At 39.2% G+C, this 19220-nt stretch overlaps 3 protein-coding genes, 1 long non-coding RNA gene and 2 other non-coding genes across 7 annotated transcripts; 3 read left to right on the forward strand and 3 right to left on the reverse strand.

The window, feature by feature from the left end:
* Window positions 1–2: 2 nt before the first annotated feature.
* Window positions 3–3226, reverse strand: psph (phosphoserine phosphatase). Of its 2 annotated transcripts, none has more exons than XM_051397484.1 (6): window positions 3120–3226; window positions 2107–2250; window positions 1867–2001; window positions 1461–1606; window positions 1166–1314; window positions 3–564 (listed from the first exon to the last, which is right to left on the reverse strand). In XM_051397484.1, the coding sequence occupies exons 1-6, from the start codon at window positions 3161–3163 to the stop codon at window positions 454–456; spliced, it is 729 nt and encodes a 242-aa protein (XP_051253444.1). In that variant the 5' UTR covers window positions 3164–3226; the 3' UTR covers window positions 3–453. The 2 variants fall into 2 exon arrangements, with proteins under 2 accessions (XP_051253444.1, XP_051253445.1); XM_051397485.1 differs by lacking the exon at window positions 3120–3226 and adding an exon at window positions 2967–3067.
* A 44-nt stretch (window positions 3227–3270) lies between these two features.
* On the forward strand, window positions 3271–7336 carry LOC127362123 (uncharacterized). The gene is made up of 7 exons (XR_007884386.1): window positions 3271–3285; window positions 5050–5301; window positions 5675–5755; window positions 6016–6078; window positions 6671–6780; window positions 7056–7116; window positions 7210–7336. It is a non-coding gene; the product is annotated as an uncharacterized LOC127362123 (long non-coding RNA).
* On the forward strand, window positions 6129–6269 carry LOC127363276 (small nucleolar RNA SNORA15). The gene has a single exon (XR_007884767.1). It is a non-coding gene; the product is annotated as a small nucleolar RNA SNORA15 (small nucleolar RNA).
* On the forward strand, window positions 6825–6961 carry LOC127363277 (small nucleolar RNA SNORA15). The gene has a single exon (XR_007884768.1). It is a non-coding gene; the product is annotated as a small nucleolar RNA SNORA15 (small nucleolar RNA).
* A 62-nt stretch (window positions 7337–7398) lies between the features above and the next one.
* LOC127362119 (phosphorylase b kinase gamma catalytic chain, skeletal muscle/heart isoform) lies at window positions 7399–15755 on the reverse strand. The gene is made up of 10 exons (XM_051397482.1): window positions 15448–15755; window positions 14319–14472; window positions 12602–12780; window positions 11721–11775; window positions 11569–11634; window positions 11297–11460; window positions 9713–9803; window positions 9427–9580; window positions 9168–9293; window positions 7399–8436 (listed from the first exon to the last, which is right to left on the reverse strand). Exons 2-10 carry the CDS (start codon window positions 14399–14401, stop codon window positions 8170–8172), a joined length of 1185 nt encoding a protein of 394 aa, XP_051253442.1. The 5' UTR covers window positions 14402–14472; window positions 15448–15755; the 3' UTR covers window positions 7399–8169.
* Window positions 15756–15947: 192 nt separating this feature from the next.
* chchd2 (coiled-coil-helix-coiled-coil-helix domain containing 2) lies at window positions 15948–18665 on the reverse strand. The gene is made up of 4 exons (XM_051397709.1): window positions 18499–18665; window positions 17525–17774; window positions 16731–16947; window positions 15948–16330 (listed from the first exon to the last, which is right to left on the reverse strand). Exons 1-4 carry the CDS (start codon window positions 18546–18548, stop codon window positions 16320–16322), a joined length of 528 nt encoding a protein of 175 aa, XP_051253669.1. The 5' UTR covers window positions 18549–18665; the 3' UTR covers window positions 15948–16319.
* Between the last annotated feature and the right edge of the window lie 555 nt (window positions 18666–19220).

Raw genomic sequence — 19220 nt, forward strand, 5'->3', positions numbered from 1 at the left:
TCTTTGACAGCATGTTCTTTATGTTTAATACTGATGTTCTCTACAGGACAAGAAGTCACCACGCTCACTGACTGTGACTGCGTACAGCTCTTAGTATCCGTACATAATTAAAAACATTTCTATTGCTCATTGCACATGCCATAATATGCAGGAGTTGTATTAGCTTACCTAAAAGGTTTTGATGCAAAAAGTGCAAACATCTAAAATCATCTTCTTAACCTTCACATAGACAGTGTTTGGTTATTTGTTTAGTATTTTCTAGTATAAAAATCAATAGGGCAACATGGCCATGAAGTAAGATTGGTCTCACTAGTGTAAACATTTTCATTCATTATAAAAATCTATTGAGAGATAAAAAGGAAAATTGTGCACTGGATAAAACCATGAAAAAGGCACACCCGTATGTGCAAATATAAAAAGGTTAAAATTAGTAACAGTACTCTTTTAGCATCTTTAAATCTTCTCCAGCTCCTTTAGCAGCTCCCCGAAACTTGTCACGTACCACAAAGACCTCTCCTTCACCTGCGGCCTCACGACATTCCCACCAAATCCAATGAAAGCACTCTGCGGGCAAAAGAAAGAATACTGTCATCACACCGTAACTCCAATATGTGACTCTGGAGATAGTTTAAAGCAGCATAACACACGATAACTACGTTTACATGCACAAAATATTTCAGTTTTTGCCCTATTACCAAAAATATAACCTGGCGAATGAAAAATGTTCCACTAATATTTAGTGTTCACATGCAGCAGTGCATACTGTGATTAAAGTGACTGTTAATGACGCTCCGTACGTCCTACATCCCTCCTCTTCAAACTGCAGTCATGTGAAAACTGGAACAGACACTTCCGCCATTTTGCCTCTTTGCATCGAGATATTTGCACATATCGAAAAACCTTTTTACGGTGGTTTGCCCAAATGAGACATATTTTGAATGTTCTGTATACATGTCCAAAGAATGCTTCTAAAACCCTGAATAATATCAGCATATCCCATATATCTTAATCAGACAAAGTGCTCCATTCAGAATAAAGCCTAATTAGGAATATCCAAACGGAATATGCTGTTAACATGACCCTTGTCAAATACGGAATATCGTCATATTGGGAATAACAGTGTAAAACTGGTGTGCATGTACACGTAGTCCGTGTGAACACTTACAGCCGGAGGGCAGGCCTCGAGATCAGTGGCTCCATCTCCAATCATCACCACGGTCTTGAAGCCGTGCTGTTCCTTCAGCATGCTGATGACCTTTCCTTTTCCACCGCTCTCAGCTGTGGGCTGACTCTCATCAAAACCAGCATACTCTCCTGGAAACACACGGGTGTAATTCAATTTAGTGCATGTAGAATGAGGCCTTACAGCACGCTGACAGGAGCGTTGTGATACTTCAGATTTGATTCAGACACACAATGCTCCACTCTTCATGAAAGCAGATAAAACCTCTAGCTCTTACCGTTGAAGTAGAACTTGAGCCGGTTGGCGTAGACGTGATGCAGAGGAATGTTTAGCTGAGTGGCCACATGTTCAACAATGCAGCGGAAGCCGCCTGAGATGAGGAACACCTTGATGTTGCGCTGGTGCAGACGGTCCACAAGCTCCCTGGATAAAGATAAATGACCGTTTATCAACATTTACATTTTGGTTTAGCAGGAAGTTGTAAAATCTATCAACCGTATGCTTTAAAAATATTGATTTGGTGTTTTCCTACAAAATGATCTGGTTTTTCCCCCATTTGTCTTTTCTTAAATGTACACAATCGAGTACTTCCCTTGTAAACAAATTTAAATATGTTAAATCTCGTGTGCACACCAATATACGGCTGACTTTACTCAGATAAAGTGGGATCCTCATATACTCACCTGATACCTGGAGTCAGCTGAGGTGGGTGGTCTGTTATCAGTTTGTTCACTTGTTCTCTGGAACATCGGATGATGGAAAGACGCTCAGTCAGGGCTGTTTTAAACGTCATGGAACCACCCATAGCTTTGCGAGTCCTGAAATGTGAAAACAGCAAAAGGCGGCATAACATTTTAAACAAATCCAAGGATAATATGAGAATTGAAGCTTTTATGTGACGTTTGCAGCATTTATACACATACATTTCAGTGACTGCATCCCCCACACCACAAAACTTGGCAAGTTCGTCTATGCCTTCTTCTTTGATAACAGTGCTGTCCACATCGAAACAGACAGCTTCTGCTCTCCTGAAGAGTTCCTTTGTCTGTGAAAGTGTTGCCATCATGCTGGGAAAAAAAGAATAAACACACAGTATGAGACACTCAAAGACAACTGCATTTAAAAAAACTGCATTGCAATATCCAGATTGCAGAAGCTGCAACTTTTGTACTGTAGTGCTGCAGAAATGCACTGATTGACAAATCTTTCATCAAAAATTAAAGTGAATTTTGTTTTGCAAAAATGATCATTCCCACTAATCAAAGATCATATTGCAATATCTGTCAAAAAATAATCACTTTTTTAAAGCCCTACTCTGGTGGCACTGAGATTTCCCCCTGCAGCTGCCTGGTTACAGTGTCAAACTAACAGCCCTGCATGCAGTGGATGTCTTCTCTCCAGTGGAGCAGCAAACTCATCCATCCACTGAAATACCTATGTGCAAACGTTTCTGCATCGACGGAGCTCATCTCGAAAAAGAAAAAAAAAAAACACGTGTCCCGGTCAGTCGTGCGTTACGTAAAGTGTGCCTAAACAAACTATATGATGATAGGCCGGTATGGACATCGTCTGCCCATATTGCGTCACCCCAGGCACACAGGCACAATACAGAGAACCGGGGATGGCGAGCAAGACCCCAAACAAACGTGAAGACGACGAGAAAACACGGTAAAACAAAAAGAAAAGACCCCCTGTTGGTGTAGAACAGTAGCTCGGTGCTGCAGGCGGGCACTGCTACGTTTCTGACGTTACGTACGACCGTTGGTTCCGAGAGGACGGTTACCTGTCCGGTGCAGTCCGCGACGCTTGATTTGAGCACTTTACACAACCGCCGTTTAACCGTCGAACTACGGGAGACTAACCCGGACTGCAATGTTTTTTGGTTTGTTTTTTTTTTCTTTGTTAACCAGTACAAGTTGTGCTCCCTGGTACTTACTGGTGTGAGCAGCGTTGGTAAGGCACTGACCGCAGCTTCAGCATTAGCCGACGACTCAATGGGCTCACCGACGAGGAAGGGAAGCGCTGGAAGCTGGACCAATCAGAGAGAAGCCGGTGAGGGACCGCCCACTACCCCGCTGGCTCGGTTCCATGACGACACAACGGTCAGCTCACCAACGGCTGATTTATGCTAACTGCTAATTTTATCAACGGAAGATTTTATGTCATTTATAAATATATTTTGTGCTTTTATTTTTCAGTATATTGTTTCTGATTTTACCCTTTTGAATGAAAATGTATTGTTTGGCCTCCCCCCCCCCTTTTATAATCAGTATTATATAATCAATTTGATCCTTCTGTTTGCCATTTTCTAATTATAAACCATCTTCTTTTATTTTGAAAGGGAAATCAAACAATACGTTACATTACTTTAAAAAGTAATCCCATAAGAAAGCAATCCAAACTTCATGTTTATTTACCTTGTATAATTTATTTAACTGATTTATGATTTATGTCTGTCCCCTGACATTGTCTGTTTACCTGTTTGTAAATAAAGTATAAATAATAATAATAATAATAATAATAATTTTAACTTTTTTAACTACAGTGAAATGAGCTTTAGCAGGGTTAAAAATAATTAGTTATCCTTACAAAAACTGTATAAAAGTAGGTTTATTATTATTGTTATTACAGCAGTCAGCTCTAACTAAAGGGGTAGACCTCATAAAACTAATTCAGGCTTGAGTTATTAAGGCTTATCTGACTTTGGGAGTAATATTACATTACTTAAGAAAAAAGACATAATCCAATTACAGTTACATTTTGTAAAATGGGGATTATTTAGCAGGATTACAATTTTAAAATACACTGAGCAGAGGACACATTTTTAATGCAAAAAATATTGAATTTTTCCATTTTCTTTTTAAAGGTTTCATTATTCTCTTGTCTTAGAATAAAGAACAGAATAAACATATTGACTCATTTCTTTTTTCTTGTTTTTTATTTACATATTTGGTGTTGAGGTAATCCAAAAGTAACAGAAAGTTTAATATTGTGATAGATTAGGTTACTGACTTCATTTAACAAATAATTAGTAATTGTATTGAATTAATATTATTGTTGATTCCTCTCTCATACACCCTTTTTTGCTCCTTAAATATTTAAGCTACATTATGCTTAGACACACACCCTTTAACCAGTCTTCAAAATAAATAAGCGATGAAGTAAAGGGTTTCCCCAGTGTGGGGAACGTTGGTATTGAAGCACACTGTTGACTAGCTAATTAAAAATAATATTACATTAGAATATTAAAAGATGTCACAACCATTAAGCAGCAATGAAGTAGTCACTGAAGTCACAAAGTGTCAAAGAAATTCTAAAATAATCACATTCAAATACAGATGCATCCAAAAGACAAACGTTATACTTACCATGTGGTTCTTTATGTTCAGTTTATGGTTTCATGGTTTAAAAAAACAAATTTTTCACAATATTGTGAAGATGGTATGTTAGGTTCAGTGTGGCTTTATTAATAACGTTTCAGAAATACACACAACAAGCAGGCAGGATTAAAACCGGATACATAAAGAGTAAACAACCCACAGAAACTAGGAATTGTTATTAAGTTTATTTATGTAGTATTAATAGCCTATATGGAGTAGATTAGTCAGCCAGCAGGGATATAAAAACACAGCAGCTTGAGTTGAATGGACTAGTTAACTGATAATGTGGTTAGGCTGCATAGATGGCAGACTCAATGTGGCAATTAAAAGAAAATAAATAATATAATAAATAAATAGTGCTTAAGTTTAAACAGCATTTTGTTTTCGATAAAGAAATAAGCTCGTGGAAAAGTATGTGTATTGGTTCGGTTTACCAAAGTTTAATTAAGAAAGACACGTTTTAAAATCTGAGAGTTTGATTTGCAGTCCTGACTCCTGACCGGAAGGTGGCGGCAGTGAGCGCAACGCTGCATTCAAGCGGCGCACAACCCTAGAAGAGGAAGACGGGGATTGAGAAGGAGAAGAATCCGGAAGCGGGGAGAGATGCTCTTCAGTCAACGATGCTGAAGTCGAGGAAGAACATACCACAGATTCTTCTCTTGGTAAAATGTCGACCAGTCTGAATGAATGAAGTGTTCAACTCGAACAGTGACAACACGAGACTGCAACTGAGCACAGGTAATGTTGGAGAGAGACACTGAATGTGTATGTGTGTGTGTGTGTGTGTGTGTGTGGGGGGGGTTATCAGCAGGTTTTCAACATGGACGTGGAAAGTATGCGGGCCACGTGTTGGCGCCTCGCACCTGGATGTCTGTGGCATTCATTGTATTGTTATCAGACTTTAACAGCACCATACTAAAGCAACTAATGCACATTTTGTTATGGTGTTTAAGTTTGGTCTAAATGTATTAAAGCCTGTGCATGCATGACCATAAAAACCTTATATAGGCTTAAAATATATCTTTTATTTACACTGTCAGTGCTTTCAACCTGTATTCGGTGTATAAAATGTATAGTTTTATGCTGAGTGATGTTTGTGATCATTGCACAGGATACATTGGAAGAGATGGCCTGAACTGACTCATCATGGAGGAGCTCCCATCCTGAAACTCACAGGCCTCCATGTGCTGAGGTGAGGAAGAGCAGATAGTCTTCTTCATTATACTGAAAGTGTACCAATTTTTTAAACTGTTTGTTTGTTTGAGCAGCAACAACCAGCTTTTAAATTGTTTGTAATGTCACAATCTCTGCCCATAGAGCACTTTAGCTGCTCTGTGGCCTTGCATGTTTGTTTCCTGTTCAGATTTTAATTTAAACAAACGGGCACTTATTAGTCCAATAACCTTAGCAAACATAATTAGTCAATCTCTTAATACTTGCTTTGTGTTACAGAGAACTGACTCATATTGCAGAGGCCTTGTCTGAAAATGAGTGTTGATCCTGAAACATGGAGAGGTAACTCATACATAATAATAATAATAATAATAATAATAATGTATTTGGATGCATGGCTGAATTCTGTATTACTCTTGTAATAGTAAATGCAGTCAGACACCGTGCTAAAGTATTGTTTTCACACACTGACTCAACAACAGGATAAGAGCGCTCACTATGTGCCTCATTCTCATGTCAGAGTGAATACAGAAACATTAAATATGTGACGACTTTTAATGATTATATCTTCCTGCAATTAATTATTGATAGTTTAATCATTAATTATTTGAACTTTAAAAACAGAATCTCTATGATTCTCAGTTAGTGTGGGAATGATCATTATTGAACAAGGTTTATGGTCTAGGGAATCTCTTAAGAACTACAGTATTTCAATATAATGCTGTTTTTTTGCATTTGAGCTTTTTATCAAATATTTCAGCATCTGCGATTTTGCACATTGCAACATTTCAATAAATACTTCTTCTTCCATCTTCCTCCCCTTTTGAAACTGACTGATCTGTGCTGTCTAAGTGTGAGAACATACAGCTCAATAACCTATTACATCAGTAGACAAATTCATCTCATATCCTCTATTGTACTTATTCTGTTCCAGCATGGAAATATGTATTCATGGAGAAGTAATACCGGCTCATTCATGCTGAGGGTCATCACTCACAGGACCAACACAACAAGGTCGCTACAATGAAGAAAGGTCAGAGGACGGTATGTTTGTTACGTTTCCTAACACTGAAGAAGTTTCCACTGAGGCATGGACGAATTCTGTTCCAGCTGCTCTGTGATGGATACAGTCAGACACCATGCAAAAGCCTCGTCTCATTTCTGCTAAATGACTGGATGAGTGTTCCCCTCGGCCTCATCCAACTGTACAGGAATGAGTACAAAGATGCACAAAGTGAAGATGTTGCTCTGGAAAAGAGTTGATGTTAGTTTTTGTATTGATTATTTATTTATTTTTTTTTGTTTGCTAAATTCTGCAGGACAACTAGCGGTCCTTCTGAAGCAGGAACATGAGATAAATAACAAACTCCACCACTTATGGTAAGAATATGAAAAGTCAAAATAACTACTGTCTCTCTGCTCTGTGATCTCTTTAACTCTAAATGCTGTCTGTTTGTTCTTTTCTACCCACAGCTCCACCATGAAAAGCTGCGTCATGTGCTAAAAAACTGGTACCATCTGCCCGTGGATGGTTTATCACTGAAAGATGTGGATGTACTTCACGTTTCTGTTTATAATAAACCTGCAACTGTGTTCAAAACTGCTCTTGTGTTTTCCCTTTCTACATTACTTAAAATTCAAAAGCATGACAAAAAGACTGGATTTTAAATTAAACGCACATTTTAATAAATAAATCCAAAGCATACATTTTAAAGTGCTATCGTCTTTAAAACTTCCCTTGAAACTGCTGCCAGTACAATAAGTAGTTCAGTACAGTAACGTACATCCTGCATAATAATCTACCGCCACGCAGTACGCAAACAATAAAGGCCATGCCAATTCAAGTATGCAGGTTCACTGTTTTATGTACCAGTCAGCAAAATTATGTGGGCTGTTTTTCCACACACGTTTTGCTTTGAGCTGCTAAGACGATGCTTCACAGTTCTGACAACACGATTGTAAGGAAAAGAGTAACGTAATGCTTATAGAACCAGAAACTCGTGATTTCACAAACATAATTTGAAATTCAAATCTATATTCTAATCTTGAACAAAACATTTGTTTATATTTCATATAGTAAAATATAAAGTGGAAACCTTGTATCCATGTTTGAAAAATGGTAATCAAAGAACTCAGGAGAGAGCGGGTTCATTTGAAATTAAATATTTTCTCTACATTTTGCCAGAAAATCTGTTATTTTTACAGTAATTTTAATCCACATTTAGGACAGAAATAATAAGTTTTGGAACAAATTGAGGTAAATCAATCCCACATTTCAAAATTCATGAGCATAACTCTCCACATTAAAGACAAATCAACCTGGTGCCTTGTAGTAGTGGCTTACCAGTTCATTTCCTCTATACAACAGGAGAAGATAAACAGTGTAGAAGTGCACCTCCATTAAGCTCCAGCGGGTCGATCCTGAAGTGCTCGTTACCAGATGTGCTGGACCGGCTCGTCTGCCTCAGCGGTTATCGACAGCAGGATGGCTTTGGGAGTGTTCTCGAAAAGTGCTGCTCTGTTCTGAGTTTGGCCCTTCTTGACCCAGTGGCCGTAGATCTTGAAAGCACATGCGTCGATGAGCTTGCGGATCGGCTTGACAGCGTACGGGTCGCTCTTGATCACCTCCTTGGTGACCGGCTTGGCACGGCGGTAGTTGCAGTAGATTCTCATTGTGGCGAGAACAGTCATACAAATAACCTGAAAGACAAAGATCGGGAAACGTTTTGTGTTTATTGGAGTATTGAGGGAATATTAAATGTGTGGAAAGTGTCCAGTGAAATTAAATCTTTACGATGCCCACTGTAATAATGTTTCTGGCACAATAAAGACCTTATACACGCCTATGGTCCATCCACACAGCTGTTCTCACTTATTTTGCCCAGTTAGACTTTGTGTGTCTAGAACTGTGTTTGACTGACATCTTTTAGTTTAGTTACTTTGTCATGCTTCAGAATACAGTAGATTTTGGATTTGGGGATTTGTTTTCATTCATTTCCGTGCATGATGAAATTAATTTCACTTTCACAATTTACCTGCAAAGACTTAAAACTTGACTGAAATGACCAAAATGAAAAAGGAAAATATTTAAACTTAACACATTTTGAGATTAGTGACAAAAACACTACAACTATGTGACAGTGACAACAGACTTATTTTACAGGTAATAGGGGGTAGGTGTCATAGTAAACTGTCCCTGTGTGATATTGCAGTTTAATCTGTCCTTGCCGGTTCGTTCAAAGACACTGAAATATATGACATCGGCCTGTCATCTCTCAAAGATCATTAAGTTTTGTTTCCAAACCCAGAACATCTAACTAAGGTTTGACACACGGGAAGATCTGCATAAATCTACATTTATAGTATGTCGAGTGTGTGTGGATGCAAATGAGAATCTGAGCAAATTTAGTCAAATAAAAAAATCATCTCACCTTGAAGCGCCTGTATGGACTGAACTGTCGTACTTCATCCACCACATACTGTGAAAAGAACGAGTGGTTGAGAACATCGGTAGCTGTGTATCGCTGTTTTGGGTCCACCACCAGCATCCGAGAGATCTGAGGAAACCACACCGAGAGTTTTATTCATCCTTTTGTGAATCTGCAGCTTCAAATATTTTGATTGTCAACACTTAATCAACCCAAGTTGAAAAAAGACACACAGTCTTGGGTCATTTGATCAACAGCCTACCAGATCTTTCACAGTGTCTGAGCGGTCCTCCCACTCTGGAGACGAGAAATCATAGTTCCCAGATAAGATCATACGCAGCATCAGCATCTGTTTCCTGTGCCAGAAGGGCGGAGAGCCTGCAAGCAGCGTGTACATGATGACCCCTGAACTCCATCTGCAGGCAAACCCAGAGGAAAGGGTTCTAACAGTGTGTACACTCATTATCCTGATAATAACATACTGTAATACACAATAGATCTTATATGATTGCATATATATAGTGTGACTTTGGTCTCTGCGCACTCACATATCCACAGCAGTACCATATCCTGCGTGCCCTGCGTCCATGGAGCACTCGATGATCTCTGGAGCAAGGTAACCAGGGGTCCCACACACCTCTGCGTTACAGAAACGACAAACTCGTAAACTTTCAAACCTTTATTTACAAAACTTGAAAAAAAATTTACCACTTGGGCTCTAGCAGATGTTTTAGATATGAACAAGAATCTGTCAGCATTTCTGAGACTTTAATCTGACAGGTAGCGGTGTAAGGAGTATTAAAATATCAAAACCAAGCTACTATTACTCAAGAAGAAGTACTGTGGAATTACCATTTCAGGTACATTAGTTTCTCCCCAGAAGATTACTTCAAGTAGCAGTTACAATTACAAAAGGTTATGTAATGAGGCTAACATTGCCTCCTCTTGACCATAACCACCCTAATAAAATAATAATTATCATATTTATTTAGTAGTCCCTTTAATTTCTCTCTAAAACAACAACACATTCAAAACTAACACGACCTTTATAAAAAAAGGTTTCCGAAAGATTGTCTTATTAAATAAAAATCAGTTTACTAAATTATTAAATCACACACTGACTTGAATAAACTGCTTAACCAACTCAAATACAGTTACTTCAGGACTTATAATAACTTTGCACATCTTCATATCAGGGTAGTGTTTGTTAAACTTCAGAAGATATTGGGCTCAGTACGGTACAGGCCTACCCTGTTCAGCTATTCATCTTCACGCAGGAGGCAGGTTTATTCCAATAAGATTATTTATTGCTGCCTGTTGTTGAATCATGAACGGACCTGGTTCAAGAACTAATTTGGTGGTAAAGGAAGTTCCTCTGGTCCACACTTCTCTTCCCAATATTTCCTGTATGGAGTCATTTTACCTTTACTTTCTATCTTGCCATCACAAGACAAAAACTAGAAATATTACTGGAAAAAACACATTTAAGATTTCTGAAATCTCATCAATATTTTCATTCAAATGTTTGTAGTATTTTGACAGTATTATATGTTTTTAAATAAATGTATTTCAGTGGTAGACATATTGAGAACCAGTGAACCAATGTACTGTAACTATTGACCTCCTTGTGCATTAACGACTATTTGAGAACACATGGTTACAGCAGGAATAGATCTACTAATGTAGTTATACATTCACCAACTAAACAAAATTATATGTTGATGGATAGTCCCATTAGACGTTTAACTGGCCAGTTCCCACTGCCGATGATCTCACACTTTCTGAGAAGTCTGTTTGAAAGGTCAGTGTACTCTGACCGTCTGAGACTAGATCTGAGTGTCCTGTTGCATCTTAACCTTTGTGAGAGCAGCTAGGAGAGATGGGAGCATGTTGTGCAACCAGACCCAGATTATCCGCCGACCGCCAGCAGCTGCTGTACCCGCACTGTAGGTTGTAAACAGTAACTTCATTACAGCGGGACACTTATAAACCTTCAGCTGAATATGTCAGGGTGGGAGTCACTGCTGTTGGTATACAGCAGTGTTGAGGATATAGTTAACTGCTCGGACCATCTAGATGTAAACCTTTCCTCCTGAAATGACCTTAAATCTTGTAATAATACTTTCACTGACCTTTGAGCTTCTGTCCCGGCTTGACTTGCACAGCAAAGCCAAAGTCCGTGAGTTTGATGTTCATCTCGTCGTCTAAGAGGATGTTCTCAGGCTTCAGGTCCCGGTGGACGATGTTCTGGTCGTGAAGAAACTTGACCACCTCCAACAGAGCACGCATGATCTTCCTAAAACCAACACACACCAAACTGAACTTAAGGTCTTTAAAGAATTTTGGTAATTCATCGCATTCATCTTAGAAACTAGTCAAATAGTGAAATAACAAGCTTACTGACCTGGTTTCCTTCTCACTCAGAGTAACTTTCTCTGTGAGGTAGTCAAAAAGTTCCCCCCTCTTCATCCTGGTGGAGAGAAAGTAAAACTTAAACTAATTTATGTTTTAGTTAAAATTGAAAAAGTAATGTATAACTTGAGATTTGACACTTACAGGTCAAAAATCAGGAAGAAGAAGGCTTTGGACTCAAAGCAGTCTTTGAGCTGTACTGGAGAGGAGAGACACATTTGAGGAACGTTTAATCAAGACTTGATGAGTGGATCACTTGAGAGCAAAGAGCAAAACTCTTCACAACCAGAGGTTGCAAACGTATACACACCCCTTACTCAAGAAGTACAGACACTTCACAGACAGACTCCAGTAAAAGTAGAATCAATTTCTTTACTCAAGTAAAAGTGAAAAAATACTGATGTGTACTCAAAATATGAAAGTAAAAAGTACTCAGAAACTTCAAATAGAGTTGAGTCTCTGTCTCTCGTTTGTTTCGTCATGTTATCATGTTATGTGTTTAATGTTGTTTTCATCAGGATACACCCCTCCAAAAAAAAGGAAAAGCTTGTCTAAAAATTAAATACTCTAGCAGTATCGCAGGTCTCCTTTACTGTGGCTACATGTTTTGACTAATAAACACAAGTTTGTGATGCTACAAATCATTAGAACAGTATCAGATCCAAAGTTCAATCATTCATTTCATTTTATGGAAACACCAAAGTATCAAACTAATGATTAATAATTAATATATTATTCAGTAGCCTTATTTTTATATAAGTAATATTCATACTGTTTTAAAAAAAACAATCTGTTAGTATTTCCCATCTTTGCTGATCAAGAGTTTTGTGCTAAAGGAATTTAAGGCCTGTCCCGTTTAGAGGCCTGTTTGAGTCCGGTGATTGAAGCAAATAAAAGCTCGGGCTATTAACTGTGTTTGTACTGTGTTTCTTCCCACCTCTGTTCACAACTGACCTCTTGATCAGGTCAGTGGGACCAGGTGTAAAAAGACAATCGCCCAGTTTAAATTGAACTGATGTGCTTACTAATGTTGTCCTGTCCGTAGACTTTCTTGAGGATGTCGATCTCCTTCACTGTCGCCTCTCTGATCTCCTCGATCTCCTGCGGAGTCATCTTGTCTGAGGGGGTGATATCGATGATCTTCACCGCGTACTCCTGAGACGTCCGTTTGTCGACGCAGCGGCGCACCACACTGCTCACTCCCCTGAGAAAGAGAAGCCTTGTTATCTACAGCTTTATCAGGTTACTGATTTCTTCAGAGATTTTTTTTTCTTTTTTCTGTTTGCACAGCTGGATATGAAAACATGTTTGTGTGCTTCAGTCAGAAATTTCAGCACCAAGCTGAAAGTTTCCTGTGGTAACTCGTGGATGTAATTTTCCACACTCAAGCTGTTTCTTTCAGCACACATGTCTTTATACTCTACTGAATACTACTGTAATCTAATCTGTGGAAGAGTAGCTTCATCTGAGTGTCATCATTCAGGGAACGGAGCCTGAGCGTAAAGTCAAAGATAGTGAAAAAATGAAATTAAATCCACTCCAGAGGACACCGAACAGACTCTCTGCCCCCTGTTTGTGAAGCAGACTGAGCCATGGGAAGAATACTAGAGCAGCTGAACACATTGTTCACACCCGGTGACCTTGTGACCTTAAGTGACCTGCGTGTGAGTGAAATTGCGTAATCTGAACAGCGTGCCATCCCGGGCAGCTCTCAACACTAAACCTTTGTCCAAAACACGCTGAAGTTAATGAATGCAGCCTCCTTACACTGTGAGCTTACGTAACAGCACCGCCGTCTGACAGATGGTGGGGAATGACAATGAGAAAGGGAAGCTTTTCTCAGGGACTTCTGGGAAACTTCAGGGAAACCATTGGGCTTGTTTTTGTACTGTCCACAGCAACAGTGACAGTTCAAGCTGAATAAACATTTCTCACATGCTGAGCTGTATTATACTGTATTGTGCTATTGATACAATTTTAGAAACTTTTTTTAGAGTTGGGAATTTATAGACTGCAAGTTTATTAAACCACGCTGACAAATGAGAACTTGTGTTGAGGGCCAGTCGTTCATAACATTTTTGGCTGGTAGTTTTGAGGAGTAATGCTCGTTCACTTTCTTGCCAAGAGTTAGATAATAAGATTAATACCACTGGCATTTATGTCTGCTAAATATGGAAATAAGACTGGAAACAGCTCCAAAGGTGACAAAATGTAACTTCCTGGAGTCTCTCGCTGAATGCCTGGCAAAATTTGTTGTTGAATAAATGAGATATAACGTGTTAATCAGTGGACTTTAGAGGTGCTGGTAGGTGGATTTTGTGACCTTTGGATAGAGCCAGGCTAGCTGTTTCCCCCTGTTTCCAGTCTTTATGCTAAGCTAAGCTAACCACTTCTTGGCTGCAGCTTCATATTTAAAGCTACGGGGGATTAATAAAGATATAACTTGCCTTACACAAATGTGAATGGTGTCAATATACTCAACTATTCCTTTAAAATGAAGAAACATAATATATTTGCATCTACTCATTACAAGTCTCAAATGTCTACTGTGACCTCCTGTGAGTTTTCTTACTTAATTTGAACAATTCTAACGTCACAAAGAAACAAAATTGGCGAGAAATTCACAAGAAAAATAAAGCAGAGATCAGAGAGAGAAGTCCTGACTCCTCAGATTTAACTTGCGACCCCTTGTGGGAGCTGGGAACCCCTGCTACAGGCTAATTTAAGACTTTATAAACATACCTTCCCAGAATCTCCTTGGGCTCATACTTGTCGTAGAACTCCTGGGCTCCCACCCAGTCAGGGATCTCCTCCTCTTTGGTCATGAGGGCTGCGATGCTTGTTCACCACCAAGGCTTCAGAACTGCTCTTCCTCTTTCAGCTCACAACAGGTTGCCTGTCAGTGTTCACATTGTTTTATATTGTGTTTATCATTACTGATGCATTCATGTGCAAGCAGCACTTTAATGTTGTAGCAGGTCAAGGTGGAGCTGAGTTTACTATTGAGCTGAAGTGATTTGATCAGTTGTATTTTATGTTTCAAGCCATATTTTATGCAGAAATGCCCAAAATTCGCAGGTTACATCTTCTTAAATGTGAGTATTTGCTCCTCTTCCCTATTGAAGATTCTTGAAAACTGAATTTCTTTTGGTTTTGGGCAAAAGAAGATTTTTTCAGTTAATCTAGAAAGTGAGAAAATAAATGGAAGGCTAAATGATAATGAACATAATTATGAATTGCAGCCATTTTATATACTGTAGGCTGGATTAACCTGTAAGAGTACATCAAGTTTTATACTATAGTGGAGTAAAAAGTACAATATTCCTCTGTAATGTAGTGGAGCACAACATATACAACTGTCCCAAGATTGCACTACATTGCACTGTAAATGTACTTATTACACTATACTTATTATATAGCACCAAGGTAAGATAAACAGAGGACTGAGGAGCAACAGCAGAGCCTTCATGTCGTCTAAGGATTAACTCAAAGTGACTTATTTCATGCACATTTCATCTTCATCTTAAAATGAAAAGCTTAGGAGGTATTTCAACATGTTTTTTCATTGTTACCTGGTGTAGACAGAAGCCTTTTTTTTTTATTATCGATGGCACAACCAGAGTCACAGGTTGGTGTAAAAGGTATAAATCTCAGCTCTGTTTCACTCGTATTGATTGTAACAGGATCTAATCAGCGAACAAACTAGAAATGATCCGACATTAGCCGACATAAGCTCGGGTGTAGACTAATGCAGCTGCATGTGAACAGCATGTGAACTATCTCCCTCTCATCCTGTCACTATTTGACCTTTTGCGGGCTCCAATAAAGAAACACATTAAAGGAAGAAAAAAATCACCGGTGGGTCACTCACCGCGTCCCGTGCTGCTCAGTCCCCGTTATAAAAGGGGGTCCATCATTATCACTCAGTAGAGGACGAACAAAGAGGTCCAGTCAACACTCGGTGCTGTGCCGGCTTCGTGGGGCCGCTGCCATCGCAAAGGGTGAGCTTTAATGTCAGATGCCAAAAATAAATTGTTGCTTCCGCAGCAGCAGGAGCAGCAGGAGCAGGAGGAGCGCACTCTGAACGCGCGTCCGCACAAAAACCAGATCCATGAAATAACACCCTGCACCTCCTGCGCCCTCAATGAGACGATCACAGACACAGCACTGCTCTACGTTACCCACATTACTGCACATGCAACCTTCAACTGCGAGTCTGGACTGACAGGACAGGTGCTGCTGTGGTGTCTGTGCTTTGTAGCAGCTCAATTCTAATTAAAGAAACTGATTGTAAAAATAGAAATGTTTCTTCAAGAGTACAGTGGAATAATGTGGTTCATCCGAACAGGCAGGGAATAAATCATCACAGTGTTTTAATGAGTCAAGTGCTTTATTATTTTTGAACTTGTTACACATTGTAGGCACCCATAAGCTGGAGGTTGTACACGTTGTTATACTTATATGGGAGGAACTTTAAATTAAAAGCACTGAAGCTAATGAAAAACAACTGAAATCAACTCATAGCATGCAACACCAAAATATATAAACATAATTTATAAGACTATTATTACAAACTCTGAAGTGCTGTCCTGAGAAAGGAATACAATGATGCTCTCTGATGATCAGCTGTCAAAATAAAAGCATGTTTATTGATTTATTGTGAATTACACCCTCTCGTTATCCAGTACGGTTGATTATTTCAGTTTGTGTAAGCTCTTCACTCTCCAGTTTCTGCTCTCAGTCTCATGACAGACCTGTGGAGAAAAGAAAAAGTAGAATTAGACATGTTTTCATACTTATAGGTTGATCAATTTATTTGGCATTATCTACAGTACAAGAAAAAAAAGCCAGTTGTATGAAGCTTTTAAAGCTACTCCTCCTCGTGGCCACACTGGGTACTGCAACATATTATACCAGAACCCTGATGTGCGTATGTGCGTAGTATAAATGTCCCTTGGCTGTGACGTCTCGATGACTAAGTGCATCTGCAAAGCCTCCATATTTGGCAGCAAGTATAAAAAGTACAAAACAAGACGGCAGAGACGATGCACTGATCTGATATACAATAAGATGAAAACCTCCTGACACACCTATCAGTAATCTAATTTCATACAAATGGCCACACACGTTTGCAGTGTTACACTTTTCACTCACCGTTCGCAAACTTGCACTGTTTCAGCACCTCGCTGAAGCCCTCACAGAGTTTGAAGTCGCTCTGATTTTGGGCACAATCGATGAACTGTTTGAGCTCATAGGAGCAGGCCTGCTGCTGACGAGGGGCCTCCTGCTGGTACATGGACTGTGGCTGCTGCTGGTACATGGGCTGGGACTGGTACGGCTGGGACTGGTATGGCTGGGCCTGGGGTGGCTCCTGAAAGACACAGGGCAGATGATGATCATTCTCACACCCACTGTATATCAATATTCTGTATCAATTCGTAACCCAATCATAAAAAGTGACGTCTTCTGTCACTACTACCCGGAAAATTTGAACACATTGTCTACCTATAAAATGTTGAAATGCCTTATTAAAGACAGACAAGCAAGAGAGCATAGTGGAATTAATCAGCATAAATACCTTAATACCCACTGTGGATATATTCAGGTAAAGATAACGTACATGGTTCACAGTAATACGACTTAACTTACCGAATAACACAGATTTACATGAGTTGATACCTTACAAACAAGTTTTGAGTGGAACTTCATTGCTAATTTTTTATGTCAATATATAAAATCACTTGTAACTGTGAATGTAACTGCACGCAGTGATCAGTTTGCTACAACACACGTGATGTTTACTTCAACCCAACTTTGCCTCCTCCACCAAATCCCAAACACAAACACCTGTTTTTTGTCACTAATGTCCTCCCTACGTTGTGTCAGACACACTAATCTGCCGTGAAGCTATTCCAGTCCTGTAAACGGCTAAACCGCAGTTTATTTACCTGGTAAGTGACGTCGGGCCTGGCAGGCTCCGACTGTCCTCCACTGAAGCCTCCAGTCATGGCGTGGCCGATGGTGTGCCCTACTGCCGAGCCCACTGCCACTCCAGCGGCTGTGGTTGCCATCTGGGCAAACATACCAGGCTGCCTGGGTGCTGCAGCTGGAGCTCCCACAGCCGACGCAGGAGCCTGCATTGGGGCCGGGGCATAGGAGGGAGGAGGTGGGGCCCTGGCCATGGGTGGTGGTGCTTGTCTGGAAAGATAAAGTTGTTTTTAAAGTACGATCTCAACAGAATAACAGGCTAAAAAATAAATAAAATACCTGTACGTAATGGTATACGTTTTTCAAAATTAGTTTTGTAGTCTAACTTTCTCTCGAGTCTGCTAACTACTATTGCAAACAAAAAGAGCACATTTAAGCCAAATGCACTGACGCATGATGGTACAAAATCATATTACAATATGTTGGACTTGGTTTCTAAAGTCCAACGCTTTCATCCAATTCTTAATTTAAACCAGATGTGGGCAACATGGTCATAAATCAGACACACACTGGGGATAATGGGATGTTGGCAGGAAAAGTTAGAGGCATTCAGTGTTCATGTAAAGAAATCAGAACACACTTATGAAAAATGTCCACTTAACTCATCTGCAGATTAAAGGCAAACTGATCCTAGCTGCCTGTAGATTTCTATAATCCCACACGGGTTGAAAAGGTTTAATTTAGTTAGTTGTGTTGCCATAAAAAGACCCTGATAACGATGACCTTCAGTACTTAGATCAGTGACTTTTGAGCACAGTTTCCTGGTACAAAAGGAAGACATTTGGCTGTACAAATATGATCTTTATAAATCTCTCTATGGTAATTATAAACCCTGGCTAGCTGCGTTGACTGTAAAGCTAACGTTAGCTCCCTAAACTTGCTACCAGCTACATTAACCTACACAACCTTAAACATTATAAGTATTAAATGTTACCTGGCTGGAGGAGCCATCCTGGATGTGCGGCTTCTGCTTCCTCTCGGCATTTTTGTTGAATGTATTAGTTAGTTTATTAGTGAGTTTGCTGGCTGGTTCAAGGCTGACGCGATGCTAATAGCTATCACACTCGCAGATATATGTCGACCTTTAGCTAATCCGGAACTTTCTGTGTGTTACATCATTTGTCTCACGGGTAACTTCCGGTAGGACGGACACAACAATGACACTTTCGTAAGCTACAGGTAAGTATTATGTAACTCCTTTAATTTATATAGATTGTTTATGATATATATTTAATGCAATATCAGTTTAAATCGTATTTTAATATTTTATTTTGAACATTTATATTTTGTATATTTTATTGTATATTTCTGAACTGGTGCAACCACTAAAGTTTTCATATCTGGACCTAAAATTACAATAAAATAATAATAAGAAAAAGTCAAAGGTTTTTTGTGAGCTTCACAATATGACATTTTTTTTAAAGAAAGATGAATAGTTTTCACTTTATTCTTCTTATTAAAAAAGGTGTAGTTTGCATTCTCCTCTCACATTGTGCTTCGGATGATTTCTCTGTGTTCAAATTCTTCATTACAACCATGTCTTCAGGTGAATTAGTCATTATCATTTGGAGACAGCCTGCTTTTACCTCTGAATTGTTGCCACCGTTTTCAGTCTTTCATATAATAAATTAAAACAAAATATTAAAGACACTGGGA

Source organism: Dicentrarchus labrax, unplaced genomic scaffold (genome assembly GCF_905237075.1).
Source record: "Dicentrarchus labrax unplaced genomic scaffold, dlabrax2021, whole genome shotgun sequence".
NCBI classification, from domain to species: Eukaryota; Metazoa; Chordata; class Actinopteri; family Moronidae; genus Dicentrarchus; species Dicentrarchus labrax.

Coding starts and splice junctions, on each gene's coding strand:
- psph (XM_051397484.1), bottom strand. CDS start 3,163: ATGCTGAAGCTGCGGTCAGTGCCTTACCAACGCTGCTCACACCA. Junction 1,607..1,866: donor CAGCTGACTCCAGGTATCAG/GTGAGTATATGA, acceptor ATCTTTATCCAG/GGAGCTTGTGGACCGTCTGC. Junction 1,315..1,460: donor GCTCAAGTTCTACTTCAACG/GTAAGAGCTAGA, acceptor GTGTGTTTCCAG/GAGAGTATGCTGGTTTTGAT.
- LOC127362119 (XM_051397482.1), bottom strand. CDS start 14,401: ATGACCAAAGAGGAGGAGATCCCTGACTGGGTGGGAGCCCAGGAGTTC. Junction 12,781..14,318: donor CCCAAGGAGATTCTGGGAAG/GTATGTTTATAA, acceptor TCTCTTTCTCAG/GGGAGTGAGCAGTGTGGTGC. Junction 11,776..12,601: donor CTACGGACAGGACAACATTA/GTAAGCACATCA, acceptor TCTCCTCTCCAG/TACAGCTCAAAGACTGCTTT.
- chchd2 (XM_051397709.1), bottom strand. CDS start 18,548: ATGCCGAGAGGAAGCAGAAGCCGCACATCCAGGATGGCTCCTCCAGCC. Junction 17,775..18,498: donor AGGATGGCTCCTCCAGCCAG/GTAACATTTAAT, acceptor TTATCTTTCCAG/ACAAGCACCACCACCCATGG. Junction 16,948..17,524: donor GGCCCGACGTCACTTACCAG/GTAAATAAACTG, acceptor TGTGTCTTTCAG/GAGCCACCCCAGGCCCAGCC.